The sequence below is a fragment of the Nothobranchius furzeri genome, chromosome 7, assembly GCF_043380555.1.
Source record: "Nothobranchius furzeri strain GRZ-AD chromosome 7, NfurGRZ-RIMD1, whole genome shotgun sequence".
Classification (NCBI taxonomy): domain Eukaryota; kingdom Metazoa; phylum Chordata; class Actinopteri; order Cyprinodontiformes; family Nothobranchiidae; genus Nothobranchius; species Nothobranchius furzeri.
In genome coordinates this window covers 75,817,591-75,834,537 of record NC_091747.1, presented here as the reverse complement: position 1 = coordinate 75,834,537, position 16,947 = coordinate 75,817,591, and the positions used below count along the sequence as shown (strand labels likewise).

Sequence of the window (16,947 nt, the reverse complement as noted above, 5' to 3'; positions counted from 1 at the left end):
ATGTTTTCTTATTATTAAAATACATAAACCTTTAGAGCGTTTGGATTTGAGCAGACTAACATGTAATGTCTTTGTCTTTCTTTAAGATCCTTTAAGGCTTCCAGAAAGATCCAGTTTGTGGTTTCTTCAAAATATTTTCAGATTGTTTTCTGACCTGAACTATTAATACATTAATACAATTATTGATACATAATGAGGCTCATGAGCTCTGATCAGCAGACCTGAAGTAGAAAACCATTTGATTTCCACAGAAAATGTGTTTTTATACTAAAGACTGTTTTAGATGTAACACACTCTCTAAGCTTGATCACTTCCTGTCTGATAAGATACATAAAATATATTAATAATGAAGACATGTTTCCTTGATGATCTCCCGCTTAGTTCTGTTTATGTGAGTTTGTAATTTACACAAAATATATATTAATCCTTAATTCAGGGTAAATGTGTTCACACCAGTTACAATTAAGAAGCTAATTAGTGGTAGCTCTTGTTTTGTCTTTTAGGTTTATGTGGATGCCTTTTTCAGTAACTTGGAAAACTGTATACAAACTGTATACAACTGTATTTTCCGTTACAAAAGAAAAAAAGTCATATATATATATGTATATATACACACACACACACATATATATAATGTATGTATATATATATATATATATATATATATATATATATATATATATATATATATATCTTAGGGCCAGGACTTTAACACGTTAATTACGATTAATTAATTAGAAAAAATAAACGCGTTAAAAAATAATTAACGCATTTAATCGCAGCTTGCATTTCAAGCATGGCGGAACCTTTGTCATTGCACGATTTCCTCGTAGACTGAATATCACTGATGCACACAACAATGCACAGTGCTAATGGCTACTGAAACGGAATAATAACAGAAAGAAGTTGCCTTGCTTGGACTGATGCAGGATTTAGGAAACACGTCCGCCTCTTTTCTTAACTTGGAAAAAAAAACTTCCAGACATCAACGGAGTCCGTGTCGCGGACATTTTTCAGAGATCGTCTCTGCTGCAGCTGCCCGGTGGCAACGGGAACTTTACAAAAGTTGCGGTAAGCTAAATTTTTAACATTTACGTAACATCTGTGCAGCGCTGAAAGCACCAGACAGAATAATTCTGTGCCCTAACAGTAGTTTATGAAAGTAGTCAGACAAACGAGAGGCACCTGGCTGCCGCTGGGAGAACGCTCCGTGTTCTCACTACTCTGTAAACAATCACAAACAACGTGTCTTACAGTTGAAAACAGAAGTTTAAGTTAAAACAGAAACACTCTGAAACTTTTCTGATGATTTTCTAAACAATTCTATCGGGGAATTATATGTTTCTGAGACGAGTCTCTGTCTAAACATCATCGCATGCATTACTATCATTAAGCAGCGAGGTGTGTTGAAGCTGTCATCAGCTAAGGGGCGGATGCTTAAGTGCATCAGGGGCAACGAGGAAGTTGTGATCAGGCTGGAGATCACACCAGATTCGCTGCTGCAGGCGTGAATCTGCGGGTCTGCAGCATCCCTTCTTAACGTGACATCAGGACTTCCCATGTAAGGAAGGTCCACTCACCTGTTCGTCAGATCATTATTTCCTCGCCATGATCTTTTATCATCCCATCAACCTCCAGTCATCCAACTGGAACCAGTTAGTGTTCCTGATCATTCTCAGAATATGTCATGCCTGCTCTGGTGTTAAAAGTTAGTACATTTAAGTCCTGGATCATATTTGTGCCTGTTCTACTGTCATTTTGAAGGATTATTATTTTTATATGTGTGTTTTTACTACATTATGAGTAGAAATGCTAAGAAAAACTCCCAGTTATACAAACAAGTGAAACTGGAAAAATTAGAATCTGGTGCAAAGTCAAATTTATTTCCGTCATTCAACTAGACAGAGACTATTTAAAGGCTCAGGAACCCTTTGCCGGTGTTTTCTATTTGTAATTATAAATTTTAGTTGATTTGGGCTTTGTTTCATATCACACAGTGACATTTGAATAATTAAAATGCATTTTTTATTAAAAGCTTTAGTTTACAGTAATAACCATGTCTAATGTTTGATTCTCTGTCTCATAATTTTAATTAAAAGTTTTACTTTGAAAGCACATTTTCCTGAACGATTAAAATGCGATTAATTGAGATTAATTAATTACAACGCCTCTAATTAATTAGATTAAAATTTTTAATCAAGTCCCAGCCCTAATATATATATATATATATAAAACATGTGGATTCATTATACATTTCCTAATTTCTTGCATTTTAGGAGTTTGTGTTTTTATTTTCAAACATTTTGTTTAAAATGTTAGAAATTCACTGACTGAGATAAACATTCTAAAAGAGACAATAAGGCTTTAATTCATTCATTAATAGTTTTATGAACTAGACAGACAAAAACAAGCAAGAGAAAATATGGATCAAGGTCCTTTTAGAAAACTTAAAGCAAGTCTGTCTGTTTGGGTCGGTTTAGAACATTTGCACAGAACTGATTATCCCCAGACTTCTGCTGCATCGCTTTGTAACGCCATCCCCGTCATTCTGCACTTCTTCTGATCAGAAATCCGATTTTAACTCAATTCTTTTCTCCCCCTTCCGTAACTCCACCCATGTCAGAATCCAGTGAGTTAGTAGAAGAAGACAGAGAAGGCATTTCAATCTCAGATGGTCAATAATGTCTAGCAGCACGCAGTCATTGGAGACGAGGATGCACACTGGCTCTCACACGGAGTGTGTAAAACCCTACCTGGGGCAATCTGCCACTAATGTCCTGAAACACTAGTCTACAGAGAGAACAGAAACAGCTATGGTCAACCTGGTCTCTCTCTCACACACACCATCACACACAGGCACACACGCATAATCACATTGGTACAAAACACTCACGAATGCACAGAAACAAACCCTAGAAGAGTCTACTGGTGGACGATTTAAGGTGTGTGAGCTGCACAGGAGCTATGCTTCTCTACAGAGTAAGTGTAACACATCGTCTGTTTCACTAATAAAACTTAATCTATAATTTTAGATTCAGGGATGATAAAAAAACATGGATCAGTGATGAATCAAAAGTGCCAAAAGTACACGCCTCTATGGGTTTGATCCGTGTTGTTTCACACTTGAAAACCCACAGGCAAGAGGGAGAAAACGTAGGTGACGAGTGAGGCAGTGGACGAGAGACAGGCATACTTACGTAGAGGTCGGCTGCACTGTAAAAACCATCCTGATAGGCCATCACACTGAGAGGGAGACAGGTGACAAAAGGAGGAGGGAAGGCAGAGAGTACACCGGAGGCGGTGGTGGAATGGCAAAAACAAAACAGGGGGATGGAGAAGGAAGGGGAAAATAAACGGTGTGGTGCGCCATCGTGTGGACAGAGCAGAAAACAACAAACAAGAGTTTCAGGAGGGAGGGAGGGGAGAGGAGGTGAGAAAATGGTGCCAAAAAGATGGTGAGAGAGAGAAGAGAAAGAAGGGTGAGATTATTACACACCGTGCAACATGCAAAGACAAAAATACCACCTCTTTGTATACAGATGCACCGACTTTAAAGTGTTACTACTCATACTTCAGTCAGTGAGACAAAAGAAAACCCGGCTCAGCTATGAGTCCTACATGAGCCTAAAGCTACAAGGAAATGGTATTTCAGCTCAGCAAAGTCTCATTAAACCTGTTCCAACCACACCGCATGCTCAACTTTACATCACTAACCTGATCAGTGAAGTCATGCTTCTAAAGAGGTTTGCACTTTTTTCATTACAGGAAGAGTGTGTTTACCCGGGGTACGCGGGGATGGCCGGTTGCGGGACAGCTGCTCTAACCGCGCTGTAGACGGGCCGAGCTCGACCCCGAAGGTGAGTGCCCCGAAAGGTGGCTGCTGCGGCGGTGGTGGCGGCGGCCGCAGCTGCTGCTGCTGGGTAAGGGAACCCTGGAACTGGAGGAAAAAGGACAGGGATTAAGATCCTACCAGCCGCTTCTAGCTGTAGCACTTCCTGTGCAGCCTGGGAAACTTCCTGCGGGAATTGTCTCAGCTCTATGCCCACACTTTCCCAGAAGGCACTGCAGCACTGGTACACAAACATGTTATGACATTATAATTTATGTCATATTTACTACAAGTGTGTTGTTTTACGGTTTGGTTATGTTTGAAATTTAACTCCCAATGAATTAAGTGTCCAAATATTTGACTCCAACTGCTCACTATAAAAGTAGCAGATTACGAAAAGCATAAATATCCGTTAGAGCTGGGGTTCTACGTCCTGGTCCTGGAGGGCCGGTATCTAGCATGTTTTTGTTGTTCATCTGCTCCAACACACCTGATTCAATGGTTGAACCACCTGTTCTGCAGCTCACCAGGCTCTGCAGACGCCTGTTAATCACCTGCTGATTAAAATCAGGTGTGTTGAAGCAGGGAAACAACAAAAACATCCTGGATACCGGCCCTCCAGGACCAGGATGCAGACAGTTGAACTGACTGTTTTTGAGTTTGGTTTCATCGATAAAGACGGTTCTTCCTAACTCACCGGTGTAGAGTTCTGGGCTATACATGGCTCCAACCATCGGGCTCAACTTCCAACCAGCTGTTGAAATAATAATAATGAATGCATTAAAATACACTTACAGCGACTTTTTCTCACGTTTTTTTTTTTTGTCCAGAGTGGATCTAAATGGTAAATGGCCTGTGTTTGTATGGCACCTTCTTCTACAACCCCCCAAGGCACTGCACAACACAGTTAGTCATTCACCCATTCACACACACATTCACACGCTGGGGATAAGCTACAATGTAGCCACAGCTGCCCTGGGGCACACCGACAGAGGCGAGGCGAGAAAGGAGAAAGGTCACTCAGGAGAAAGGTCACTCTATCTAGTCCTTTGTGTCCTGTGTTAACGAGGTGAAGTCTTGGCTAATGGCCAACGTTCTACATCTGAATGAAGGAAAGACAGAGCTCATTGTTTTTCACCCCAACAGCAGGAATGTGGGTCGTTATGTTGATCTTGGCCCTCTTTCTCCCTACTCAAAACCAGTTGTTACCAGTTTGGGTGTGAAAATTGATGCTGGACTTAAATTTGAGGCTCACATCAACTCAGTGATCCGGTCCAGTTTCTTTCACCTGAAACGCCTTGCAAATATCAAGGCTGTGCTGTCGAGAGCGGGTACTGCATGCCTTTGTTATTTCTAGGCTTGATTACTGCAACTCTCTCTTTGCAGGGTTGTGTCAGTCATCACTGCGTCGCCTACAGGTTGTGCAGAACAGCGCAGCCAGGTTCCTGACTGGGACCAGGAAACTGGACCACATCAGTCCGGTTCTGGCCTCCCTGCACTGGCTTCCCTTTTGCTATCGCTCACAATTCAAAATCCTCATCTTTGTTTATCATTTCTTCCAGGGTGGTGCTCCCCCCTATCTAGCCTCACTCCTGAACAGACATTCCCCATCACGCACTCTGCGCTCCTCTGAATAAGGCCTGCTCGCTGTCCCTCGTTCTAGGTGTCGTATTCGCGGGGACCGGGCTTTCTCAGTCCTAGCACCGTCACTCTGGAACCAGTTGCCACCCTCAGTTAGGCTGTCCCCATCTCTGCCAGTCTTTAAAAGTCACCTAAAACACACCTTCTCCGCTTGGCGTTTCCTGAACATGTTTGATTTTGGCCCTCTTTTACGTTGAATTTCTTTCACAGTTTTCATTGGTTCACTCTATCCATGGCCTCACTGGAGAAAGACTATCGATCGGCTCCAAAGAGGTTCTGGCAAACTGTCCGGCGCCTCAGGAGAGGAAGGCAGCAACTCGCTCACACTGTTTACAGTGGGGATGGGGAGCTGCTGACGTCAACTGAGGCTATAGTCGGACGGTGGAAGGAATACTTTGAGGAGCTCCTCAATCCCACCAATGCGCATTCCGAGGAGGAACCAGAGCTGGGAGGCCTGGGGATGGACTGTCCGATCTCAGGGGCAGAAGTTGCTGAGGTAGTCAAACAACTACACAGCGGCGGAGCCCCGGGGGCGGATGAGGTTCGTCCTGGGTATCTCAAGGCTATGGATGTTGTAGGGCTGTCATGGTTGACACGTCTCTACAACATTGCGTGGTCATCGGGGGCAGTTCCTAGGGTGTGGCAGACCGGGGTGGTGGTCCCCATCTTTAAGAAGGGTGACCTGAGGGTGTGTTCCAACTATAGGGGGATCACACTCCTCAGCCTCCCTGGAAAGGTCTACTCCAAGGTACTGGAGAGGAGGGTCCGATCGATAGTTGAATCTCAGATAGAGGAGGAGCAATGTGGTTTTCGTCCTGGCCGTGGAACTGTGGACCAGCTCTATACCCTTGCAAGGGTGATGGAGGGGGCATGGGAGTTTGCCCAACCAATCCACATGTGCTTTGTGGATTTGGAGAAGGCTTATGACCGTGTCCCCAGGGGCACCCTGTGGGGGACGCTCCAGGAGTATGGGGTGGGTGGCTTTCTGTTAAGGGCCATTCAGTCCCTTTACCAGAGGAGCGTGAGTTTGGTCCGCATAGCCGGTAGTAAGTCGGACCTGTTCCCAGTGAGGGTTGGACTCCGCCAGGGCTGCCCTTTGTCACCGGTTCTGTTCATCACTTTTATGGACAGAATTTCTAGACGCAGCCGTGGTGTGGAGTGTGTCGAGTTTGGTGGCAGGAGAATCTCGTCTCTGCTTTTTGCGGATGATGTGGTCCTCCTAGCTTCATCCAGCTCTGACCTTCAGCTCTTGCTGGGTAGGTTCGCGGCCGAATGTGAAGCGGCTGGGATGAGGATCAGCACCTCCAAATCTGAGACCATGGTTCTCGACCGGAAAAGGGTGGCTTGCCACCTCCGGGTCGGGGGAGAGGTCCTACCTCAAGTGGAGGAGTTTAAGTATCTCGGGGTCTTGTTCACGAGTGAGGGTAGGAGGGATCGGGAGATCGACAGGCGGATTGGTTCGGCGTCTGCAGTGATGCGGACGCTGAGCCGATCTGTCGTGGGGAAGAGGGAGCTGAGCCAGAAAGCCAGGCTCTCGATTTACCGGTCGATCTACGTCCCAATCCTCACCTATGGTCATGAGCTTTGGGTAATGACCGAAAGAACGAGATCGCGGATACAAGCGGCCGAAATGAGTTTCCTCCGTAGGGTGGCCGGGCTCAGCCTTAGAGATAGGGTGAGGAGCTCGGACATTCGGGAGGGACTCGGAGTAGAACCGCTGCTCCTCCGGATCGAAAGGAGCCAGTTGAGGTGGTTTGGGCATCTGGTCAGGATGCCTCCTGGACGCCTCCCTGGGGAGGTGTTTCGGGCATGTCCTGCCGGCAGAAGGCCCCCGGGTCGACCCAGGACACGTTGGAGAAGTTATATCTCCAATCTGGTCCGGGAACGCCTTGGGGTCCTGCCGGAGGAGCTGGTGGACAAGGCCGGGGAGAGGACGGCCTGGAGCTCCCTAGTTGGGATGCTGCCCCCGCGACCCGGACCCGGATAAGCGGAGGAAGACGAGACGAGACGAGAGACTCTATCCATTGTTTTACACATCTGTCCTGTACTAGAATGTTTCACCTTTTTTTGTAATTTGTATTTTGTAATTTGAATTGCTTTTATTTTTGATTTATTCACTATATTTGTACTTCTACTGTACCATGTTCAGCGCCTTGGGCTTCCTGACAGGGTTGCAGAAGGCGCTTTATAAATAAAGCTTTGATTGATTGATTGATTGATTGATTGATTGAAGTATTTGGGTGTCAGGCTAGATCTGTCCTTTAAAAAGCACATCCAGTCAGTCACAATCAAGATCATCTTTAGGTGAAAAACCTTTTATTGCACAATTAACTGCTCTGATTGTTAAAAAAAAACATATTGTTCCTCAGCTTCTATTTCCACTGTTAGATTAAGCTGATGTAATCAGACCTCTACCACTTCCTCTCTTGACTATTAATATTATTTATAACAGCTTATGTTTAGTATTGCATTGTCTAATTAGAACCCATCACTGTCATACGTATGATCATCTGTCCTGGCTTTTGGTTGGAGCTAGACGGAAGGTTCGCTGGTTGCTGTTTGTTTTTAAATGTGTTCGTTTTATTTCTCATCTTTGCTAACACCGTTCCACTCTCAATACAATATTAACAGCGCTGATCAAAGTTCCTTTGTTGTACCTCGTTTTAAAAATGAGTCGGGTAAGCTGGCTTTTTCTGTCAGAGCTCCAACGAACTGGAACAACTTACCAGCTGCACTAAGGTCCATTACCTCCTTTCATTTGTTTAGATCTTTTGTTTCTGAGCATGTTACCCTATGATTGATTTTTAATATCCACTTGATCTTTCTCTATATGGTCTTTTGTGCTTTTTATTCATTTTTAATTTATTCACTGAAGAGTAAAAGACAGTTTCAGTGGCATGTCCAGATTTTTTTAAATGGGGTGGCCCAGGTGAGGCACAACTTTGTGCATGGGTGGCACCAATGGTTATGCTTTTTTTTTTTTTGCTTTACCCCCAAGCTTTTTGTGGACAATGAAAATCCTATTCAAAGGTAAATTAGTGTGGTGGCACCTGGGGTGGCCAATCAGATTCTAAGGGTGGCATGTGCTACCCCAGGCCACTCCCTGGACACGCCCCTGGACAGTTTTCAGGATTGCTTTGGATTTTTTTGCCTACACAAGTTTAAGGTGCACCAGGACACTGTTTTGTTTTAGTTTGTGATTAATGTTTTAGAACCGCCTTTAACTCTGTTATCTTGATTTCTATTTGTTGTACGTTAAGAGGACCCGCTCGAAAACGAGACGGTACATCTCAAGCGCTTTAATCCATATGTTCATAAATACATACATAAATCAATTACAATTTTGCACAATAAATTAGCATAATTTCAATATAACATCTTGCAAAATGTGTTAGTAATATTTGAGGGTTAAAAAGGGAAATGAATTAGTAATGAGTGGGTACCATATGGTAGTGCTGCGATGCCCTCGCCATTGGAGAACGGTGTGGTTATCTTCTTGTTTGTCATCACTCTGGCTGTGGCGTTATTGACCTGAGTAATGAAAAAAGGTTTAAAGGGCATGTTCAACACATTTTACTGGATACAGAATAGCTGGGGAAATATATATATGTGTGTTTAAATCAATAAATCTTATATTGTAGATGTCTGCTTCTCGTGTGAGGTGTTGTCATACTTGAGCAGTTTTTTTTTTTACTCATGATGGGGGTTAATTCTGCTGATGGGCAATGATGGTATTGGATGCATGCGCTTCTTTTGAAGAAGAAATACATAGAAAACAAGAATTTTGGTGAGAATTCAGGCAGTTTTGCACACAAACAATGCAACCATTGGCACACAGAACAGAGAAAAAATGTTCCAGAGCAGAGGCATTCGAAAACAAATCCCAGGCTATTGTATCGCAGCTAAAAGTAAAAAGAAAAGGGGGAAAAGGTGAAATACGCAGCAGATTCATCAGTTGAACACAATGCAAAAGAAAATATTTAAAATGCATTAAAGAGTTCATACACAAATTACACACAGCCAATCATGAGCGCATCGCATCGCCGGAGGTGAGCAAAACCAACCAATTAGCAAGCATCAGATGCAGCAAGAGACAAATCATAACAAAAATCAAAAGGTTGGAAGCCCTCCCAATCAAGTTCACTTCAAACAGAAGAGGAAGGAGGGACAAGAGAGAAGACAGAAAAAGGGGGATGCTCAGGAAAGTGCCAGTCCACATGAAAAGACACAGAAAACACAGACATGAGGTGGGGAAGAGAGGCAGAGAGGGTGAACGATCCATCCAAATCCAAGTGTGCAGTTCTTCTAACAAACTAGAAGATGCGACACGCATTCAACACACATCCGACCGTTCGCCTACAATGAATCTCTATCTGTACAGGAGCAATGATGGAGAGATGATGAATGGTGCAATACAGAGAGAGAGAGAAGAGGCAAGATAAGAGGCAGAGAGGATGGGGGATGCAAATATCATTCCTCAAAAAAACATCAAATCAAAACAAACCAAATCAAAGCAAACCGAACCTTGGCTGTGAAACACTGCCAGGCATTTCAGATCAGTGTCACACACCAGAAACGACCACCGACACAAACCATCCAGAACCAAACTGATCAAAAAGTGAAATCAAGGACACCTCGTCACAGAAATCAGAACAAGGAGAAGCTGTCACTGCTGGAAACGTTCCTTCAGGTTCGCTACGAATTTCTTTTTCTTTCTCAATTTCATTACATGAGCAGCTTTGCTTTCATTTCACTGAAGGCGTTTTTTCACCCAAAGCTCAATTTAAATATGAACTCTGCAAACCTGTAACTCGACAACAGTCCACACAATTGGAACAGAAAGTGATAATCAAGCACGACAGCATAACATGATACACAGACAGCTATTATCCCCTCTCCAGTAGAGCTAACGATAGCACTCATGCTGTAGCATGCCGTCCCACTAAGAAGGTGCAAGAATGCAGCTATTGGCTGACACATGACACAGAGAGATGACATAGTACTACATGACGTCACACAGATGCCTAGAGAGAGAGTAAACCATGCAGGATACAGCTCTGGATTTAAAAACTGAATGCAGTTAGAGAGGTGATTGGCATGAATGCATTGAGTGCTAGTCAAGAGTTGTTGCACTTGCAGATAAGATGCAGCACATTCAGTAATACAGGTGGCCTTATTGGAATGCCATGCGGTCAACGGCTAATCTCATAAACAGTTTCATTCACCACCTCCCCGTTCAATCACAAGATTAGCCAATCAGCTTCTATTAATCATCGAATCAACCGTCCATCGTTTGGGTGCATTTTTTATTCCGTTTGGGCGGATGGGGTTGGGGGGGGAGGGGTCATTCAAAGATGATGCCATGTGTACACAACTTACCGTGGCCAGGGAAACGGCGTGAGGACACGCGAGCAGTTACCGTGGAGACTGACAACAACAACAACATACAAAAATCATCAGGGAAATCGAGAAAATATGCGTAAGAAACAAATGATGAACCAATAAGAGTCAAAAAAGAAAGAAATAAAAGTGAGGGACGGGGCGGGGGACAAACAAAATGAGGTGATGAAAGGCAACCCCCACCCTGTGGTAGAGAGGAAGTGATGTAACAGGTCACAGGTCAACAGTCACCTACAAGGGTCAGCCAACAACCTGGTCTCTAAGAACCCTCTAAGAACAAAGGAGGAATGAAAATAAGAAATGAAATAGCTGATAAAAAAACATCCCTCAGAAATGAAAATGCTGCCTTTTCTCTGACGTTTGTGCTGCCTGACTACATCCCAGGACAGGAAATGGACAGAGATATGAGGGGAAGGATGGAGAGCTGCAATTCAAGTGCATATGTGGACATAAACTGGGAGAGTGACAGAGAGACAGACAGACAGAGAGACAGACAGACAGACTGGCCTGGTGAAAAAAGAGAGGAAACAGATGGAGGAGAACCTATAAAATGAGAATAAAGAAAGGAGAGGGAACGGCAGCTATCTACGACATTCTCTTCTCTTCTGTCTCCCGCCCTCCATCTTCTTTTCTGTTTGGTAAATCTGCACACCCACACACAGACACAGAGAAAGAGTGCAGGACATCCAAGACCCATGCAGAAGAGCTTCAGCAGGAAGTCAAAATCATAATTAAAAGCATGAATTTAAGATCAAGAGCCAGAGCAAATGGCAGAAGCATGGCGCGTGTTGGATCTCTGAGACCATTTGCAACCCAAATCTGAGCTCATGCTGACAAACCAAAAGCAAACATGTCACGACAAAATGCACTTCCATGAGATCTGGTGTGTTTTTGTTTATTTTTTCACCAGGAGGGGTGGATGCAAGGTGTGTGCAAACAAGTGGGGTTCCTTCCGTTTCACCATCCAGCTTGCAGATCTGAATTTCTTTTTTTTTTTTTTAAAGAATCAGAAAACTTCTCACAGCAAATCCTCCCCCCACCTCTGAAAATGCCCCATCATGCATCAGTCTCTGAGCACACCAAACAAAAAATCTGCAACCACAACGAGGTCGTCTAAAGTGGCCAAATGGGACCTTATGTTCCAACCATGCGACATACAGCAGCCCTCACAGACACCAGCAGGCATTAGTTTGGTTTTTATTTACACCCCCCCCCCCCCCCCAGAGGAAAACAGAGGCTTTTAATAGCCCCCTCTAGTCATAAACACAATCAGAAACCAAAGTAAAGGTCACTCATCATGATCATGGAAGAAGTGATGATGGGAATGGAAAAGGTGCAGGAAAACAACCAAAAACAACGGATCCTACATGCTGTGATGGAAGCAGAAACCGCCGTGTCGTAGTGACGTCCCACCAGCCATGCCTGTAGTGTAGCGACCTCACCCAGCAAGCTTCACAAACCACGCAGCCGTTTTGTTTTCAAGATCAAGGTGCAATGGACAGCCCACAACACCAACGACAGTAACAACATAGACAGGAAGAAGTGCCGTCATATGAGAGAGAGAGAGAGAGAGAGAGAGAGAGAGAGAGAGAGAGAGAGAGAGAGAGAGAGAGAGAGAGAGAGAGAGAGAGAGAGAGAGAGAGAGAGAGAGAGAGAGAGAGAGAGAGAGAGAGAGAGAGAGAGAGAGAGAGAGAGAGAGGCGCGCGGCACCGCTGCACCATGCTGCAGTGAAGGCAGAGGGGGGAGAGCTGAACACAGAACAGCCATCCAGAGACCTTCTCTGGGCCAGAAACAACCAGAATCTGCTCACTGTCTGGATGGGGGAGGGAGGGACGAGGGGGGAAGAAAATGGCCACTTCTGTTGGGGGGCAGCTTACCTCGATTTTACGACCCTCCACCAGCGTGCCATGAAGCTTCTCTCTGGCTCTCTCTGCATCTGAACTCGCCTCAAATGTTACAAAACCAAAGCCCTGCATGGGGGGGGGGGGGGGGGGGGGTTTCAGCAAAAGGGGAGGTAAATAAAAACACCATGCTGTTGTGATGATGCTCTTTTGTCTTGAAAAGCTTTGTCGCGGGGTTACCTTGGAGCCCCTCTCGTTGAAAATGATCTCCACGTCAAGGATTTTGCCAAATTGCTGAAACAACAAACAGGACGGGAGAAGAAGAAGGTTTAGGTCCCACGTTTGCCACAGGGAGTCAGCACTGTGCAGCCATGAAGCGCTGGAGCCCAGCCAGCCGGGTCCACATCTTCCTCGCCTCTGTTCGTTTCTCAGCGCCGCATTTTAGACACGTCTCCCACAAAATGGCACAGCTAGAGAGCAGTTTTCACTTAAAAAAAAATCCCTGCTAACGGGCTGAAATCCTCAACAATAACTGGAATGGTCCCAGGTTTTAACTGAAAGGGGCTGAAGCAAACGCACAAAGCTAAATCTCTATTTATTCTCCTGTTTTGTACATTTAAACTGACTGATGAGAGGATCTGTAATAAAAACAAAGTATTTGAGACGGCGTACCCCGAACATCTGCCGTAGATCAGGGTCTCGGAAGCGGAAGGGGATGTTGGACACATGGAGACGTTTCGGCGTCCCCTTGGAGTCTGGATCGTCCCCAGGGCCCCCACCCCCACCCCCTCCACCTGAGCCCACTCCACACTGACCGTCGATCTGGGAGGACCCGTCCGACTGAGGGGATGAAAACAGAAAAGGGTTAATAAAGAGACTGGAAGTAGCTGATTGCTCCTCCTTCATCTCTTTTAAACACTAATGATCAACTAGAGCTGATTAAAAAACAGACGTAAATAAAAACAAACTGTCTCAGTAATCCAAACCATTTCACTGTTTTTGACGCTGCACGTTCTGCATTTGCTCACCCGTTAACTTAGTTTCTTTTGAATTGTATTTTCTGTCACGTTGATTTTAACCTTCATGCCATTCTTGCTAATGGAAAGCACACTGAATTGCCTCGGTGTATGAAACGTGTTATATAAACAAAGCTGCCTTGCCTTAATAAACACAGAGAAAGTCCGACAGCCTGAAAACTAAATACAAAGAAATGAAGGATGACTCGGGACTTTTGCACAGATGCAAAAACACCAGCTGGTAGCTTGGTTTCTGTTATTGTTTAGACTTTTATTTATGTGCTATGTACTTCATCGATACTTCATAAAGTTAAAGGGAACAGTTTTTCAGGACTTCAGGGTTCTTCCGTGAGCGTGGAAAACTTTAGTCTTTTATTAAAAATAAAAAATAAAACATACAAGATGCAAAAGTGAAAAAGCAGGCAGGCTGATGCTAAATGAGTTCAATTAGCAACCATGAAATATTTGTTTTCTGTCAGAAACAACATCCAGCCCACCACGCAGGTGGACAGCTGGCCCTGCAGCAGCGTGCACTGCGGGTGAACTGTAGGTATGGATCAGTTTAAAGATGGAAACAGGTGGGATCCTTTATTACAACTTTTATATTTTGGTGGAAATGCGTGGATGTGGATCGTTTTAAACAGAGAATGAACGCGTGCTTAATGAAAAAGGATAAACAGATGCCGTTTACCGCCTGCAGACTTTTATTTTGACGTTTTGGAAGCTGTAGTCTGATGCGTTACAAGGTAATACTCTGGAGACGTTTCAGCTGTTTTTAAGTGCTTTTCTGTCCAAAGTTATTAGTAATTATTGTTTTATCCAATGATAGCTTCTTACACAGCCTCAGTTCAGAGAAACAGAGTTGACGTCCTTCAGGGATGATGCATCACCACTGACTCTGCATTAAATGGATATTCACAAGCAAATATTTTTATCATTTTAATACTCTGCATTACTTTACAGCTTAAAAATCACATTTGATTCAATAGAGAAAAGGTTTCAGAAGAGAAACCAGATAAATATTGAATATTACTCAGAAGTCCATTTATAAGCATCTGAACTCTTAATACCGTCTAATAAAGTGTGTCGACCCCCTCTGTGTGTCGTGTTGAGGGGACCCGATGTGGGCTGCATTTACAGAAGGAGCGGCTGACACTCACCTGGGCACCGAGGCTGTTGGCGGTGTTGCCTGCACCATTCCCCGAGCCGCCGGCTTCCACGGGGCCCTGCACGGCCCCTGCTGCATACAGGCTGCCCCCGTAGTCCAGGGTCAGGCCGTTCTGGGGGGGTGGAGGAGGAGGAGGTGGGAAAGCGGAGAAAGGTGGGGGCACGAGTCCCTCCTGACCACCAGCACTATCCTGAGAACCCTGTAGAAGGACAGAAATAAAGAAAGAGGCGTTATTGGTCAGTTTCTTCCCCTGAATGCACCAGACGCTTCGCCGCAGAAGTCATACAGGAACAGACGCTAAATTTTACTTTCCCCAACTGCGTAAAAGCGTGCATGCATCCACAGCCCCTGCTCATTAAATATTCACCACAGTCACATCTATTATTGAGGGTCAGATGCCTCCATGCTCCGTGTGTTGTACCGCGACGCCTGCACACACACTCACAAACGCCTCTGCGCACAAGTCACCTTTGACACGCAAACACCCACACACCTAAACGCTCACACAAAGACCAACTGTGAGTGTGGACGCCTGCCCGAGTATTTCACACACTTGCGCCTCAAAATACTTGTTTCTGTTACAACAGGCTGAAAAACAATACAGGCGTCCACACACACACACACACACACACACACACACACACACACACACACACACACACACACACACACACACACACACACACACACACACACACACACACACACACACACATTCCTTCCTGTTGACACAGGGGCATGGATACCCTAAATGGTAATGGTTTGAGAGTGAAGGGAGACAGCAGGGAAGGGAGAGGAAAAAAGGGGGAGGTGGGCGATAAAAGGTGGTGACTGATAGAAGAGGAATGGTTTGCCTCTGATCCATAGCTGCAACGATAAACCATCCATCACTGTCTTTCAGATCTATTTATAACTCTGAAGACTGCATAGGATGGTCAATCAATTAAAGACTGCAACGACCTGAGAGAATCTTTTGCTTTATTGATCTGACTAATATAATTACATCAAGACTGGAGCCACGCTTGGCTGCACCTCGCTGCAGGCGTGCTTTCAGGTAAACGCTGATACCAGCAGAAATTCTCACCCAAGCTGATGCTCTGCTTTATGGTAGCGGCGCTGGTGCACGTTGGCACTGCATCGTCTCCGTTTATGGTTGGAGGTGACTAGGGATGTAAGAAAATATCGATATGGCAATATATCGAGATATTTTTCCCAGCAATATTACATCGGTATTCAAAAGCTGTGTATCGGAAATATCGATATGGCAATATATCGTGATATTTTTCCCAGCAATATTATATCGGTATTCAAAAGCAGTGTATCGGAAATATCGATATGGCAATATATCGCGATATTTTTTTCCTGCGATTATTACATCGATATTCAAAAGCCGTGTATATAATTCCTGAAAGAATTTACATGCAAACGTTTGTGTATTTTCTTTTCGTTTTGCGCAATTCAATCGCCACCCGCTAGTTGGCAGCAGTGTGCAGCGGGTTTTGTTTCCACCACTGAAATGTAAATCCCTCCATCATGGTTCAAATACCTCATGTTAAACATGTTACGTATCAGTCTGGACTGTTCATTGAACATTCTTACAATAAATTCAGTAAAAAAAAATAGCTTGTAACGTCTGACTGAATGTATCGCAATATATCGTGATATATCGCATCGTCTCCCCTGTATCGTGATATGTATCGTATCGCCAGAATTTCAAAAATACACATCCCTAGAGGTGACTGACATGTCGTAAACAGAAAGATTAATCAAAAAGGAAAGGTGATATGAGACGTGACCGGACAGGGATGGTTTGGTTGCACTCAGTAGAACTCCAGATCCCGTTCCCATTTGTTGCATTAATCTGGTACCAGGGCTTTTGGGAGCCCCCGCGCACCTGTGCTGATGGAAGGTGGAGATACTCATAAAGACAGGAATGTTCACGGACTAGTGCCTCCAGCTCGTCTACCATCAGGTCTCTAAAAACACCAAAGGTGCACGATTGTGTCACAACAAGAGAGTGCATCAGTGTTGACACTCTTTTGGTAGCTTGTG

At 44.5% G+C, this 16,947-nt stretch overlaps 1 protein-coding gene across 5 annotated transcripts in view; it reads right to left on the bottom strand.

The window, feature by feature from the left end:
* The window catches only part of rbfox2 (RNA binding fox-1 homolog 2), a 70,699-nt gene that overhangs the window by 9,472 nt on the left and 44,280 nt on the right, over positions 1–16,947 (bottom strand). For 3 of the 5 annotated variants that reach the window (XM_015954247.3, XM_015954249.3, XM_054751624.2), the window contains 8 exons: positions 14,888–15,094; positions 13,384–13,551; positions 12,952–13,005; positions 12,748–12,840; positions 8,914–9,001; positions 4,527–4,583; positions 3,781–3,937; positions 3,198–3,243 (listed from right to left, as the gene is read on the bottom strand). In XM_015954247.3, coding sequence (XP_015809733.1) covers positions 3,198–3,243; positions 3,781–3,937; positions 4,527–4,583; positions 8,914–9,001; positions 12,748–12,840; positions 12,952–13,005; positions 13,384–13,551; positions 14,888–15,094 — 870 coding nt within the window. Of the gene's footprint in view, positions 1–2,753; positions 2,791–3,197; positions 3,244–3,780; positions 3,938–4,526; positions 4,584–8,913; positions 9,002–12,747; positions 12,841–12,951; positions 13,006–13,383; positions 13,552–14,887; positions 15,095–16,947 lie in introns of all 5 variants that reach the window. The other 2 variants (XM_015954248.3, XR_001572580.3) reach the window with 2 other exon arrangements.